General features: G+C 35.9%; 1 protein-coding gene across 1 annotated transcript in view; it reads left to right on the top strand.

The window, feature by feature from the left end:
- LOC139732020 (filamin-A-like) overlaps positions 1-17,757 on the top strand; it is a 56,440-nt gene that overhangs the window by 26,402 nt on the left and 12,281 nt on the right. The window contains exon 5 of the mRNA XM_071642895.1: positions 16,613-16,890. Coding sequence (XP_071498996.1) covers positions 16,613-16,890 — 278 coding nt within the window. The remainder of the gene's footprint in view (positions 1-16,612; positions 16,891-17,757) is intronic.

Below are 17,757 nucleotides of genomic sequence, written 5' to 3'. Positions count from 1 at the left end.
ATTGCTGAATCACTGACCGAAAACATAGTTGCTATATTTTCTTAAAACCAATGAGAAGTTTTGAAGTTCATGACATTGTCACCTTTAGCTTGTTTTCATAAGGTGGATGCGACCAATTTCCTGATCACAGAGGTGCTAAGTCTTTCTGATTCTACTGTTCTAAGACTTCATGAAAACATAGATATTTTTTCTTGTCCTGTTAGGATAATATAGAATTTCTCTTTTTTCAAGGATTATCTTTTGGATGACACAGATGCATGTACAGTGGAAACTCAATATAAAGAAATAACAAAATACCTGATGTAACAAACCGCATTGTACTTTCTCCGGTCCCAATGAATTTATTTCCTTTGTTTTGTATTGTTTATTGATACTGATATAACAAAATATCTGATATAAAGAACAAATTGTCTTGGTCCCAAGGATCTTGTTCTACTGAGTTTCCACTGTACCACATAATACATTGTACCTCCCTGATTGCTATGTGGAATGTCTGTGACATCGATGTGGGAATGTTCACACCCCTGTTATTAGGTACAGTGCACTCCCATTAAAGCAAACATGGTCATAACAATATTTTCATTACATCAAAGTAAAAATCAATGTCCCGGAATCATCATAGATCTATATCTTTTTACATATTTCAGTGTTTGAGATTAACACGATTGCTGTGTCCTGGGGATTTTGTTATAATGGGAGTCACCCGTATTCTAAGATCCATTAGGCTATATTTTGAGAAAAATTTCATGAAACTTGTACCATTCTGTTTCTGATCTGATCTAGTCGACAAGTTAACAGCACCTGTCATATTCTACTTCACATGGACCTACATTGTCAATCTGTAGGCCTATAGGCCTGAATGCTAATGTTGATTGTGGATTTAAACTTTTATATTATGTTGCTTTTGATTGTAAATCTCACATCTCCATTTGAATGAAAACATGAGCTGATTACATTTGGTATATAATGCATTTCAGTTGTGAGTGTCTGCATTGATTAATTATTCAAATTAGTTACATTGTTTTAATGTTTGCCCTTTTGATAAAATTTCTGAAAAACAAAGCGTCAGTACATCGGTTGCTATGGGTATGTAAACTCACACAAAATCGATGATGGTATAGGAAACCTGCATGCCATACATGGAGTTAATGTCGGCACACAGTGATGATCACAAAACTTGTAATTGTGTTTAACTACTGCGAGGTTTATCATGTACAGACAGGCTATTCAAGACACTTTCAACCCCACTTTTTTTACCTCAGTCTATTGCTTCCTTTGAATGCAAACAACACACCCTTATGTACCAACATTCCACGGATCTGACAAAGGCAACACAACTGTTGCTTTATCCAAATTTGCATTCATTGTCATGCAGAGTTCATCTGACACTATAGATGCTGTCTATGGAGGGCAAACAGTGCGTATTGGGTCACCAAATTTTCTTTTCCCACTCTGAACTTATACTTGTGTAGATCGAATCTGCAGAACAAATATGCCTGTTTTTCGAACATCTTTGATTGTACTTATGGCAACACAGTCCACACTTCTTTATTCCCTGTCTAATGGAACATTTCCTATTCTAATAAGCTGTGCAAGTTTTAAAAATATAGGCCAGGTTAGCTTGGATTCTGTAAATTGTGAGTATGACCTAATTATAAATTCAAAAGTTTTCTTTCTTATTTTCTTTTTGTCCAAAAATAGAGAATGTTGAGTGTAATCTTCTTTGTGTTTTAAACTTATGGCATTCTTGGGGCCTAGCTCTTGCAAGGTTTGTAGTTCATACAGACTAGTTTGTGTTGGTGTATAGAAGACTGACAGTGAAGCTGGACGAGTGAGGCCTTTTCAAACATGAGTCTGTTTCACATTGCTAAACGCAACCATGCAATAATGATCAACCTACATAAGAGGTGCATATGCGTCATGTATGTTTCTTGTACCGATCTGATCAGTTGTACATATATTTACCAGTCCAAATTGAACAGTGTAAGATTTTATAAAGTATGGTTAGCATAGAGCTTTTTCTTTCACAAAAGGTAATTTTTGAATAGTAAACTTTGTGATGGATCTGTTTCACATGGCTAAACCATGCAATAATGACCAGCCTACATACGAGGCACATAATATGCATCATTTATGTTTCTTGTGCCAAGCTATCAGCTGTACATGTATTTACCAGTCCAAATTGATGCATCAAATGTCTCTGAACAGTGTAAGATTTTATGAAGTAGGCCTACGGTTTACAATAGCACAGAGGTTTTTCTTTCATGAAAGGTTATTTTTGAATGGTAAACTTTATGATGACTGATATCATCTGATGTAAAATGAACTTTGTTAACTTTAAAAAGGTCATGGCACATTGTGTTCACGGATGAATCCACAGGCCTTGAGTTGAGTCTGCCATAGATAGAGAACTCTGTATTGTCGTTTCTATTTGAATTGATTGGCTCATTAGGATGCCTAACCGGTCGTCTCGTTCTCGTTCCATTGTTGTTGAAGAACATATCACTCACATGGTGATGTATCTACACCCCTAGATTCAAATGATCCATAGCTAATTGTACTTGTCAAACATGGCATAGAATGTTAGGTGGTGGGGCATAATGATACTCTGAATGTGACTGGGGGTTCTTGCCTGTGCATGCTTTTCATTCTCCCAAAGGATATGATGGTGTGTTATTGAAATGGTGTAATTTATTCACACTACGGTGCAACTTCACGATTGTCCCCATGTTGTGTTTCCATGCTCTCTCTGTGAAATTCCAAGACCCACTGTGAGAAACCTTTCCCTCTGTGCTAATAAAGGATTCTCAGGAAATCAAATTTGGATCTTAGAAACATCAACTCTTTTGGATTGTGCTTTGCTATCTCCTATTTTGATAACAAAAACATAAATTTCTCTACCTGAGAGCCAATGTGTACTTCAGTCTCTGTGACACAAACACTTAAACAAAAAATATATCTACTGACACTTTGGCCTTCCCCAACCCAACCCCCAACACCACCCCCCCCCCCCCCAAAAAAAAAGGGGGGTGGGGGGGGGGGGAGAGGTGAAATACAGAATGAAGGAAGGCCTGCAATGCAAACATTGGACTGACTTGAATTAAAACATTTTTTTTTTACCCACTTTCCCCACCATTGCCTGAAAAGTACAATCTTCTCTGGCATATGTCCATTCCCACTTGGAGTTGACAGTTAATATTTGTCAGGTTCTATTATGCCCTTCATATTATTCTGCAGGTTCGCAAATCTATCACACATTTTGTTGTATTCCTCAGGTTTCTAATCCCATTGTATACCTGGCTTTATTCTGTGAGTTTCTAAATCCATTATGCACTTGGTTAGAGGTGCCCCTCGAGGCATGTGAGAGTGGGACGCCAAATAGACATAAAAAAGAGCTCCCAGTAATTGAAGATCAATACCACGTGACAATCTCTGGTTACTGAAAGGCTTCAGTTTGAACTTTGAACTCTTCATAATATTGGCTAGTTTTTGTTACACTATAATATTTCAACACTACATGACCTACATGTGCCCCTTGGAGAATAGCAGTGTCATCATTGTCGCTTTTGTGCCTTGCAAAAAAACAGACTTTCTGAACAAAGTTACAGAGTAGTTTAAACTGATCTATTTCAAATTGTTTCATGGTATTCCAGTTTGTCTAGAGACAAGGAATAATTTTGAATGTCATGGTAACAGATTCCCTGTACTGCATTTATAAAGTTCCTGAAAAGCTGTTCAAAGATGAAGTCTGAAGGTGGTTCATTTTATTTTCAAGTCAGGGGCCTAGAAGGAGTAAGTTTGTCATTAAATGTAACTTATAGGGGTGGAGAAATAATCCACATTTTCTCATTGTGTTATTGCATGTAGATTTCAGGTCTTTGTGGACACAGCTCACTTCTCTCTCTCCACAAAAAGAAAGAAGAAAGAAAGAAAGAAAAAACAGCAGTTCTTTGACTAGTAATCCCCCTTTCTAGCACCTCAAAGATTAATCTGCCATGTTCAGGAATGTTTGCTCCTCGATCATTCAGCATCACTATTGTGGCAAAGAAATGAATGATTATTATCAAGTGCAGGTGCCTTAAAGGGATGGTACAGTTGTGATTGAGATGGGGCTTCTGGTTTCCAACTTTTTGTGAGATAATGAGAACCCTAATTTGAAATGTGAAAGAGTATGTAATTCTACAAGGGATTAAAAATTTATTTGATGAAAATTGCTTTTAAATGACTGAGATTTCCAAAACAAGTGTATCCTAATAAAAGGTGGGACCCACTCTTGTAAGGATCACTTATTATTTTATTTTGTTTTTGGATATCTCAGCCATTTCAAATCCAATTTTTATAAAATAAACTTTGAATTTCAATTAGAGTTGTATGCTGTGTAATAATCGAGTAGTGGTTTCTTAATACCTCACAAAAAGTTAACAGCTCAATCCTCATCTCAACCAATACTATCTCCTGTCCCTTTAAATCATATGAATGAGTGATTTGGCTAATAATCTGCAGTGAACATGTATTCTGAAGCATATTTGACTGCCATGTTCTTGTACACATCACCTCCTGACATGATGCTTTGAGCCCCTTTTGCAATAAGATCTTTTACCAAATTCTCTAATTCTCTAACAATGTATTGAGTTAAAATTCTATTCAGCACTGGAATAGGTATTGGTTTTCACAAGTTGAAATGACAATGATGATTGTTTGGAAAGTGTTTGCTTCAAGGTATGTTAGAGGAGAGGATCAGTTGTAAAGGATGAAAAAGAAAAAAGAAGTGATTTGTGGTCACTGATGGTGCAGTGCACTCCCGTTATACCAAACACGGTTATAATGAAAATCTCCTCACAAGGAAGTAAAACTGCAGGTCCCGAAGTCGGTATCGACTTATTTTTATATACTTCATTGTTTGACTTTAATTTCAATATGACATAACAGAGGAAAACTGCTGGTCCTGAGGACTTTATGATGATTATAATGAGAGTCCACTATGTGTATTAAGAGTTTTTGATATGTTTTGGCATTCATCTGCAATGTACTTGAAAGTGGGAGTACTGATGTAGAATTGTTATTTCAAAGAGGGTCCCAGAGCAAGCATTGTTGCATATTTGTTAAGATAAACAAAGACCGAGCTAAATCAGGGAAAAAATAGAATATAAAATGTATTTGTTAATGCCTCTATTTTGTGAAGTTGAAGGTTGATTGTGTGAAAAGTGAGGCATACTTCTGTTAGACATTGTTCAGATTTACAAATGAGATGTCACTGAACTAGGTTATCAGCAGCTAATGTAAATATGCCCTTTCTTGGCAATGACACAGTTTGAATATATATACTTTGACTGTCATACGTATTATAGAGGAAATTGAGGTATACATTCAAGCTAGATGGCCACCAAGAATAGAAATTCCCATTTCCTTACAAATGGTAAAAAAATTGAAAAGATGGGTTTACCCCGTTTTGAGGGTGCAGAGTCTGAATCTGCTTGAAGCAACTTGTGCATCCCTGAGAATTTTGAGATAGCCATGATTGCTGCCAAGAAGGCTATCATGAAATTGTGATATGCCTTGTGAATGGTGGATAAATTGAAAACAAATTGATGGTTTTGCCCTACATTGAGGGTGCTGAATTTGAATCTGGTTAATGCAACTCCTGCATCCTTGAGGATTTAGAGATACTACAGATTTTTGGTAGCCATATTGGTAGCCATCTTGAATATCTCAAAACTTTCAAGGATACAAAAATTGCATCAATGAGATTTGGATTCAGCACCCTCAAAATAGGGTTGAACTATCAATTTGTTTCATTTTTTTTCATCATTTATAAGAAAGAACATGTTTTAATATTTCAATTTTGGCAGTCATTTGGAATATCTCTAAAACCAATGCAAGAGTTACAATAAACAGATTTGGACTCATCACGCTCAAGATGAGATGAAACCATCAAATCTTTTCAATTTTTGACCATTTGTAAGAAAATATATGGGAATTTCAATTATTGATGGCCAGCGTAATACCTCAAATTCCTCAACGATGCAAAAATGTTGCCTCATTTAGATTTGCATTCCGAGCCCTTGAAATAAGGTGAAATATTTCTTTTTGTTTCAAAGTTTTCACCATTAGGAAATTTAGGAATTTCACATTTTGGTGGCCATTTTGGCAGCCATCTTGAATATCTCAAAACTCTCCAGGCTGAAAGAGTTGCATCGTCAAGATTCTGATTCAGCACCCTTGAAATAGGGTAAAACCATCACAAAATGTCGGGCAGATGGTAAAACAAGGTTTAGCCTCTGGCACCAGGCTCTTAACTTTTTGATATGTGGGAAGACAGAGTTTTTGCCAGGGAAAACATTCATACCAGATAATAAGTGCAAATGTGTGTGTGCTTCATAAAACAGTGTGTAATTGCATAGGAGATATGATTACAGTGATGACAATGATATTAAAGGATAATGTTTGTAAAAAGTAAAAGTAGTGGTGATAACATTATTAATGATAATGCTTTGTACACATTGATCTTTCTGTTGAAAAGGCTGCTATGAAATTTCATAAAACACTGAATTCGAAATCAACACCAATTTGAGCAGATAAATAATATGGATTTTTAAATGTGGAATATTCTGGGGTTTGGTAACGTTTATGAACCTTTTGAGCTCTTCTTACTTAGTGCAAAAATTAAAATGATATGGATGAAATGTTAAAACATGTACCGGTACAAAATGTTCTCATTCTCAAAATTACAAACAACAGAACAAACTATAATAATGGAAAATTGGAATGACATCACATCACATCACTTGTAGAGATAAACAAAGTAGAAAGGATAGATAGATAGATAGATAAAAGAATAGAGAGGTTTAGAATAAACCTGAATAAACTTAAAAGACATCTGAGGAACACGATGATATGTTATTGGAGATATCAGCCTCATTAAATTGTTGTGTTCTAATGCACTCTCTTATTTCCACCCAAGTTTCAGTGTTCCATGTACTGATTGATGCTGTCTTTATTACAGACAACTACTGTAAAATGAGGAATGTTCGCATACATTTTTATTTCACAAATTTCAGGAGAGCCAAGATTCGCGAAATTAAAATGCACATGAAAGTTCTTGTCTACACGATACTAATTGAATGTTAGAGTCAACTCGCGTAAACTTCATGCCGCGAAAAAGGCCGTCAGCTCCAATTTGCGAAAATTTCATACCATGAAAATATTGTGTTTTACAGTATTAAACTATAGGCCCTACTGTCTACAGAAGTTTTCATTGGTGGTTTGGGGATGGGTACGAACAGTCACACATAATTGAACATGCACTTTATAGGATTCATCAATGCTGTATTGACCTGTATTGAACTGACAAATGTATTTGTGCTGTATAGTGCTCACCTTGATCTAATTCCTCTATAATATGGCCGACTTACCGTAAAAGTGTCGATATCCCTTCCCTGCCAAAAATGGAAGAAAAGAATAGAGGTCAAAGTCTTAATTTGATCTCAAACTGCCTATAGGGCCTGAAATGTCGTATGAATGCTTTTTTAAAAATCTTTTGTTTATCTATTTTTTACACTTTAGTATATATTATGTGCAAATAATGGTTGACATTTTTTGTCAAGGATAAAATGAAATTAAGAGGATTTGAATGTAATCGCTGTCAGGATTGAAAAATTTAAATGTCTGATAATGGTGTATAAATGCTACACATGAAAAAGATGTGTGTGCCTATTAGAGAAATTTGCAGGCAGCATTAACCTGTTGAGGATGGTTTGATTTTGCTACAACACGCATTTCCTATGTAGAGACCTGCCCGAGTATACTCCGAACTCATCCTCGACGGGTTAAGGCATGAAAGTTGCATTTTATGAGAGATGCCTGTTTGAAATTCTGGGGCTTGGAATTCTTTATTTAAGCCTTTCTGCAATCCTTTTGTGTAAATGAACAACAGGGATTGCTGCTTTTAAGCTTCATTTCACTTGTACTACAGAGATACCGTCTGTTTATCCAAACACGCAATTCTGTGGAGATATTCATGCTAGTCAGCTCAGTCAAAACAGATTTCTGTATGAAGAACTGCACCTATTAGTTTGTTCAGTACATGGTTAACTCTAGCTGCAGACATAGAGCTAATGCAGTTCTTTGTAATCTGTGGTACCTCTTCAGTACCTGTGGCACTAAGTTGTGGATCGATAGGATGATGCAAAATAATAGCTGATATATATATTTTTTTTCAGACAATCTTGTAATCATAATGCTTTACACCTTCTTGGTGGGGGAGGGGCCAGGGAAACATATTCAGAAGCTTATTAATATGAATATATCTTCATATACTATATACTAAACAGATTAGTCCAATGCAGCATATTTTCACGTGCTCCAAACAAAATTCTCAAAAAAGTCTATATTTATCATGTTATTGTGTCCAAAAGGGCAAAATGATTCAAAGTTCATTTCAAAGTTCAATTCAAAGTGCAATGCAAAGACAATGAAGGAGAAACCACATAGATTTTACTGTGGCTCATGTTGAATTAAAAAGAGAGAGAGAGAGATAGGAGTGAGATATGTATACCCAAAACATTCAAACATTGTTTGGTTTGTTAACACAAGTAAACCGACTTGTTTCTTCACTTCTGAAATTTGCATGTTTATGATCATTTTGTGTGTTTTTTTAGATTTCTTCTTCCCTATGTCGATCATCAGCATCTCACTCCCCCATTGGTTTCCCATGACTGCACTCTAGTGAATACACCTGTGTGTTTTACCAAATGCTGGAATGTCAAAGAGTAGTTCATGCATGACAAATACCCATTCAGAATATCTTTATGGCTATGTTTATCACTACAAATTGATTGTAAGCCAACTGCATTCATAACTTTTAAGAGAATTGCACTTGTGTAGCATGGCAAAATGCTCTGTAATCATATGCAAATTCCCTTTTCCAAAAAAAGAGAAAAAAGTATTCAAAGCTGACTATTCTAGAAACATTTTTGCACAGACCCCAAATTTTGATCAAGACTTTGTCTTCATCGTGGATGATATTAATTATGTTTGAAAGAGTTAACTAGATTAAAGGTTTATGACATTTTCTAGTTCACTAATGGTTTGGATATCACATATAACATTGGATAGTTGCTGAGGAAATAAGTCCCTTCCCTTGCTTCACAATAACAGATAGGAAGGCATTATATTGCGTAATTATAAGCAGTTTTGTTGCTTTTTATGCCTCTTAAAGGGGAATCATACCCATGTGTCAGTGCATGGATTGAGTGATATTACTGCAAGACAAAGATATATAAATAAAAAAGTTAAGTGTTGTCTTCTCATCAGGCAATGGCGGTACTGAAACTCTATAACTTTTGAACGGATCATCCACGTTTCCTCATACTTCACTGATTTGTTCTAATATTGCTGCATTCATGCAATCCACATACAGCACAAGTGTATGTACTGATTCTGGTGTCATTCACCCTTTAAAGATGCACTCCTAATGAAAACCCACTACTGACGTCAGCTCTCTGAACCATGACAGCCTACGTCACACAATGCTTTGGACGAGGATGAATAATCCTACCCGTGTCAAGTTGAAGTAATGACATTGAACAAAAATAGTTTTTGTTGATGACAAGTGTTTCTGCACCTCCTAGGGTGTGAAGCGAGTAGTAGTTGACCTTTTTAAAAGATTTTCTTAGATATAGTAGACAATAGGAGGGTCTACACTAGAGAACTATGTAGCTATGATTCATTGTCATATCCCTATGTCAGCAAACTTTCAGGAGGAGCAGGGAGAATGTTAACATGTCATTGTCAGAGATCCTGTGATGAGCATTGCTTCTTATAAGTGAGAACTTTCTGTGAAAGTTAGATTTGTTTCCTTTAGTCATATTGTGTTACAGGGATTTGGAGTTCAGATCACACACTTTTAGTCAGTTCAATTCCAAAATATGATATATATGTGAAATCCACCAAAAATGTGACACACCCTGCACACAGGGCAACCACCTGTTCATACACAGTAAGGGCAAGAATGAGTTTTCTGGGGAATCTGAAGTATAGCGTGATTTATCAAACAAAACAGACAACAAAACAGTTTGCGATGTTTGTTGTCAGCGTATTATATGTTTGTAACAAAGCATTCCTCCATTTTATGTGTGATTACTGAAGTAGTGGATCGAAATGATAATAGATTTTAAAAGTAAATAGGCTGTATGTTTGTTTTGTATGAGCATGTGTATCTGTGAGTGTCAGAATCTTTGTTTTACCAATGAGTGAGTGCAACTAATTGAATTGTCATAGTTCGTTGCTTCAGAAACCTTTGAAATCAGTAGGGCCTAGTATAGACAGCTGGCTTTCATACCATTAAAAATGCAAATAGGATAAACAAAGACCACTGAACTGTGGCCTAACAAATTCTTATCCATTGTCAACGACACACCTTGCTTGTCGTACATTTCTGTCCCTGAAATTTTTGTGTTATAGCAAAATCAGGATTTATTGTCCATGGAGATAACCAGCAGAGAGAAGACATAATTGATACTTGTATTACATTTTTTTTTTTATTTGATTTGCAAAGAGTAATGAACAATTTGAAGAGGTGTATTGTGATTCCAATTGATTGTGGTAAGATGGTAGAAAGAGAACTAGAAATGCCTAAGGGGAAAATGCAAGGGGCAAAAATTCACTCATAAAAATGTCAAAATTTGTCAAATAGGCCCTGCTGTTGGGAGATGAAAACATTAGACATAGAAATGTCACAGATAACATTATTTCTTTGTACAAATGTTACCGGTAAAAATGCCAGAGGCTGAAAACAAGTGCAAAGGCAAAAATGTCAGTCGTACATTATGCGGAGCTAAACTATTCCACAGTGTTGATGTGGCTAAGGAGGTGCAGAAGAAAATGTGAAGTAATTGGTGGTAGCATTTAGTGCATGACGAATATTTGATAGCATGAAAATTTTCGTGAATTTTTACTCTGTACTTTCACAAAAATTAAAATGCGTAAATCATATATTCTTATCTCTTGGTATTCCCATTGTAGGCAAAATTATTTCTCTGTATACTGCTACTCTCTTTCAATCTTATGTTATGTGTGAGAAGCAATTTTTTTTTCTTAAAAATGCTTAAAGTGAGTTTTGCAACCATATCCAATGTTTGTACTCAAGTATGCCGTTCTATGATTTTGATTGTCTTCTATCATGGAATATAAATCAATAATAACGATATATTTGTCCATGTGTTTAGGACAGCTGATAATGCAACCATGAACCTTAGAATATGTTTTATTTGCTTTTTTCATGCCGCAGTGCTAAAGAAACATTACACAGGTGATGACAGATAGCCTCCAGTCTATTCGGTGTTTGACAAGTCAGAGTTAATCGAGGTGGACCCTCAAAACTCCGCACAGGAAGTTGTAGCCATTCCATTACCCCTCCCATCAAACAAGCCGAACTGATAACTGGCCATGCATCACTCAAGGGGACATCGGATGAGGAACACTTACACCTATGGCTCAACAGGTGGTGATGTGTTGTATGCCACTGGGGATGATGGTTACCATACCAACTCAACGGAGGGCTACCACACCATGCCCAATTACAGTAGCAACAGCAGTAGCAGCAGTCGCAGCAGCTCAAGCAGTCGCTACGGCAACAAGCACGCAATGAACAGGACTTCTCATTCCAATCATGTTGGTCACACGATAGAGTCAAACGGCAGTAGGAGAGCAAGGATGGGAGGTGTAGGAGGAGGAGGAGGAGGAGAAGGAAAAGGAGGGAGTCTCTATCATCAGCACCACAATGGTTACCAAGGCAACCACATCAACAGAAACTATGCAACCAAGGAAACGCAGAGGAGGTACCAAACCTGGAATGGCAACGGAAGACACTCGGATGGTATTCTGTTTTCTTTGGCAATGTTGCCGATTTGCTCCCTTTTCTGTTGCTTCAGTTTTTAACACCGGCACTAACATCACGACTGCATTCCGTGTACATGAAAGGAACAGTTGATTTCACACTAATATCCGTCATCTTTTAAATCTGGTTTTTGTTTAGTGCAAATTGATTTGATTGTGATTGTAAACAATGCATCTGCATGTTTTATGGATGTGTTTTCCATAACCCAGAACGTACATGTATATGCAATGATGGCAGCATCAATTATGGTCTTTTTGATTGTTGATTTAAATTGTCTCATGCCATTAACCTCCTTTCTCTCATTTTGTCCCAGCACAAATGTTAAAGCTGGCACAAATGCTATTAGTCAACGCACTAACCCAATGATTTTCTTTCTCACATTTATTCTATAAGTTGTAACATTTTGCCTTGATTAATTTACTTCACTTTGCATTTTTTTTTTTTATGTTGATGATTCACTAATGATTAATATGTATGCCGTATATTGCTTGAGCGCCCCCATGCAGTCATGACCAGTTAGACAGTTTTGCCTGGAGTTTGCTAAATTTCGTAGGCATGAAGCTCTAGAGATACTAGAATTCCTGTGACTTGTATGTATTGTTCATGCAATACCAATTTGCATTCCGTTCATGTAGACCTATAGGGAGAGGATGCTTGGGTAGAATGTTGTTAATTCAATGAATAGCAATAAAGCTCAAGCAAGTTAAGAAATATAAAACCACTGCAAAATATGTGGTATAGAATATATCCTGTAACATGTCTGTTATTTAAGATATCTACAATATTCTTAATTCATTTCATAAATATGTTTTTCCAAATGAAGAATTAATATTAGAATAGGTAAATGTGTATTAGCATTCATTCATACATATTCAGTCCACATTTGATGGAAAATTATATCTTACAAAAATAAAGAAAAAAGGCAAAAGGCAAGTGAAAGTTTGTATGTGAGTGATCAAATCTACACCAATACCTTTGTTTATTTGGTCTGCTTACCGGACAGGACTCAACACTTACAGTTTTCTCTGGTTTCCTGTTCGGACCACTAAAATCATAAAATTTGAAATTTTTGGTGTCCCACAATAAAAGGAAACATAGCACTCCTTTTTTTGTCATAGTTGCTCGTTCAGGCCACCAAAAGATACCCTTTTCTGAAAATTTGTGGCCCGACATTAATTTTTAGTAGCCCCATGCCAACATGCTAACACTATATGTTGAGACCTGCATTAGGCTATAACAACCTGCATTTTTGTTTTGCTGTACAGCCTGTGTGATTGTTTGAGTGTACTTCAATTGCTTTTGACTTACCATCAGTAGCAATTAACCTGTGTTTTATTTGTTTCTCTTTGTTTTTAGCAATGTGGTATATTATGGCCAGTCCTTTTGCCCTCTGTTCACATGGCTTTATTCTTCAGTCCACCTAGAGTGGTTTTGAAACTATTTACTTGTTTATTGTATACACTACTTTTCATCACTTGTGTTACTTAATCATTTGAAACTTTTCTACTTTTTAACAACCAATTATTGTTTATACTGAATTTATGTAATATTTTCATACAGGCAAGGCTGCATATTGTATACATTGTTTTGTTCTCTTTCTATGTTTGCAGTGGATTTAATATACCAGTATGATATCCCACTATAGTGTGCATTTGCATTATATATATATGAAAATAAGGCTTGCTGAAAAGTAAGCATTAATTCATAAAAGCAATGATATGCAGTACTTTGCACAGAGGTGCAGGTTAAAAAAAATATGGAACACTTCTTTATAAAACTTCATTGGAAATATTTTCTAAAGTTGCATGTGTGATTAAGAAAAATATGTTCTAACAATTCACAATTTATACTTTTGTACACTCACATTCAAAAGCACACTATAGTTCTATAACTTGAACCTCTCGTAAATATTAAGTGTATTTTTGTGCAAGTTCCCTGTACCTCTGTATAATGGAAATCTTGACATGAAATTTACACAGTGTGTGTTGTTAAAGAGACATAGAGGGTCATTTTAGGGTTAGAACTGGCAAGGCAGATGATTTTAAAATCTGATGACTTTTAAATTATCAGTTCTTATTGATTTGTGTATTTATTTCAAAATATTTTGACAGGATAACATGATCAGCAAGATAATGCTGTTGTACATCAAGGTCCTGTACAATCCAGGTTTATAAATATAAAATCACATTTTGTGAATAGAGAAAACAAAAAAAGTTTGAAGGAGCAAGATGCCCAGTTGAAATCAGTAATAGCTTTAACCATGAGGTGTTGAAAATTACAGAAAATAATGTAGTTAAAATGGATTGTCAAAACATGGTACATGTACAATCAAACCATCTACAATATAAGCTTCAAAATTTTTCCAACAGGATCTTCAATTCACAAGCCCTCAATAACAGAAAAGTGGGAGTACATCAGAGTTGACAAAACATTCACGCAGGAGGTCATGGATAGATGACAAACAGTCCTGCCAATTAAACTGATGATAATCGTCATTGCTGCAGGTACAATGAGCAACAGACGTAATATCCTTCACATCATATGAACATTTATAGAACACACCACTTAAAGATGCTTATAATTGTAGCTGTGTCAATATTGTGGTATCTGCTGTTTAAGGTGTGTGGCTACAACCAGTTACCCCCAGAAATAAAAACAAAACAGGTAAACTAATAGCGTAATTGATAAAAGACAATGCAGGACTTTGTGGTAAGAATTTGAAAATGTCTCAAAGTTTTACAAGAGGATTTACTGTCGGAATAGATTTATTGACTGCATGAGAATGGATGAGCATAAGTCATGGTGCACCTGCATATGGAAGCATCACAATGAAGTATATTTGAGCACTCTATATGCACGCAGGAGGTCATGGATAGATGACAAACAGTCCTGCCCATTAAACTCGACGATAATTGCCATTGCTGCAGTTACAAGTTTACTCTTACTACATAATTATGAGCTGTATTTACACACACATACATGCACACACACGCACACAATCACAAACGCACTGTTTTCATCTTTTAGGAATTGTCACATCAAGAAAAGCCCTTGTCATCGTCAACTCCAAAGTTTCTACCTCCTGCTGAGTTCATTCATAAGTACAACAACAGCAACAACAAAAAAATTTAAAAAAATGTAGTGAAATGTGGTCTAACAGGTTCCCTCTGGAGTATAAAATTTACAATCCATTGAAAATATTGGACTGCTGTTTATTAACTCATTACATACTGAATTCTGAAATGCCCATAGACTTAATACGCAGGCCACCAGGTTCCTGTACAGAATGGGTTAAATTTCTAAGGCTTTATACTGGACTGTGCTGTCTATTCCATGCTCTATCTGCTTTCTATACTTCTGTTACAGTGTTATGCTTGTACATTAGATTTAATATTGCATCCTAAAGACACCAGATACCAAACCGTTTTGTTATCATTATCTCTGACTGATTATCAATTCTTTAGAATTCCAGTTGCGAAAAATAAAGAAAGGAAAAATGCATGCATTTTGGTGCCTCTTGGAAAGAAGTCAGAATGGTAGCTATAGTCAAGGCTGCAAACTCTGTACAACAATAGAGCACTGCTGTATACCATGGCAAAATATTTTCCCAGTTACAATGGAGGAAAGGTGTTCAGAAATATTGAGTTCTGTTGTTGCCTGGTTTCCACTGGAGTTGACCTTGTTCACATTGTAGGATCCCACACAAGCATAGAGTACGCAGTATCCACTGATAGATACAGTACAGTTGTTTCTGATTATGGATCACACTTTGCTCCTCATGGGTCCATAAACATTAGGGTTTTATAAAGTCAGTGCATATAGATGTAACATAAAGCAATTTTTTAAAGCAATAGACAAGTAGCTGGGGGATGTAGGTCAGAATTCATATTTGCATGAGTAGATTAGTCTTACAAATCAAGAACATGCAGGCCCATGTGAACTTTGGATTGGATGTTCCAAAGCTTGTAAAGGGGCAGGCTGACAGGTTTATCAAAATGTGGTAACACCAAACTAAAAAATGCACAGCTATTAAAAATCATGGCAAGGTTTTTCCTAGCCTCCATAGCCACTAATAATGAGACTACTAACAGAATTTCTTCTTCATAGGTAACAAGGATGATTAGTTCATTTGATATTTCTGTCAAGTTTCTTTCTGTACACATTAACAGTCAAGAAATTACATTATATGAAATAACATATTGCATGATTATATTCAAACTCTACCTATTTGTTCCACAGCAAATGAAAGAACATGATATTTATGTCTAACTGAACTTTCTCTGTTTTTAGCAGAACTTATTACTACTGGGAGTCCTTTGAAATTCTTTCTTTTCCCACTTTGCACAGATTTCTCAATCTAACTGCAGAATTTGGGAATATAATGTCCATATAATTTAGCCACACTCTATCACAACAATATTTGTTTGAGTTACATGCATTGTTTCACCTGAATAGATCAGTGCCTGATTTGCCTTAAAGAAAATAAAAAAATGTTTTATGGGGGTGGGATGATATACAGTGCAAATCACATACTTAGTTGCTTGGCAAGTTTTTGAGACAAGTGCATGGTCACATAAAGACTAGATAATTGTTCTAATCATATTTGAACATTGCATGAAAAGTATGTCTTTACACAGTGTGGAATAGATAGAGGGAATTTCTTCAAATGAGGCACATGCTCTTATACGTTCGATCCTTCTGTCTGTGATCTGCCAGGAATCGAAGCTGGTCGCAAAGTCAGCGTTGAGCCACTCCTCAAGGCATCGGAACTCAGCCACCCAGACGTCGATGAACTGAACGTCATGGCGTACGCTGCCGGATTCCACAAGGCCAAGCCTGTGTCGGAGACCTTTAAGACCAGCTTTGGGGCAGAAACATATGCAGCAAAGACCCCCACGGATTGGGGGCAGTGTGCGAAGATCGACCTGAGCAGATCTTCAGGGCTCGACAAGACTCCTGGCGGTGATGTACATGGTGCCAGGGCAGATGAACCTGTTAGTACGATGTTCTTGTGAACATTGGTCTCTGTATTTACAATGTTGGTGGTGGTGGTCTTTACAATTCACTTTAAGATAAAAATCTCTTTCATAAATAGCAAACAATTAAGTTTTGCTTAAATGGGAGTGACATGTGGAAAAAAAAGTGAAAGTGCAGTTGATATTCAAGTTTCTGGTGGTAACGACAGAAAATTTGATTACTTTTCACGTGACAGGAAATTGGAAAAATACCTATTACATATAACAAGAATTAGAATTGCTGCAAAGATTTGCTCCAGATTGTCATGGTAATAAGTAACTCAAATGGAATTGATGTAATGTGAGCAAAATATACTGCCTTGTATATTTGACACTATAGTTATACCATCTATTTATTTTGTACAATTGTAGCAGCTCACAAATCATTAGCATCAACAAAAGCAAATCTGATCAATCTATTTGGACTTTGAAAGCTAATTCAGACAGAAGTAGAGTGAATTTTAGTGATCACATTCAAATGAATTACTTGCTTGTGTTCAATACCACACATTGTTTACACTATATGTGTAATATCTCACATATGCTGTGATATATTAACAGTAGCTTGTACTGGGATCATCACACCATAATTGTATTAGGTCTTTGTTTCGTGTTTTTAGAGGTAAAATTATCTTCAAAGAAATTCAATATTGCTGTAGTCTCGAGACTATTCATATTCATTCATAGACTTATTATTCTTTTTAAAAATCAAATTTGACCATCAAATTTCTGCTTTGGAAGTTTGAATACTCTGAAGTATGTTTGTACTAATGACACCAGATCATACCTAGCATAAGTTTGTCCTCAGAAACAGCAAGAATTGTATTTTTTTTTCCTGTCTCACTC

This window comes from Diadema antillarum, unplaced genomic scaffold, assembly GCF_040938485.1.
Source record: "Diadema antillarum isolate AM-2024a unplaced genomic scaffold, OU_Dant_1.0 seq00000398_RagTag, whole genome shotgun sequence".
NCBI classification, from domain to species: domain Eukaryota; kingdom Metazoa; phylum Echinodermata; class Echinoidea; order Diadematoida; family Diadematidae; genus Diadema; species Diadema antillarum.
The sequence above is the reverse complement of the archived record's forward strand: the minus strand, read 5'-3'. Positions and strand labels throughout refer to the sequence as shown.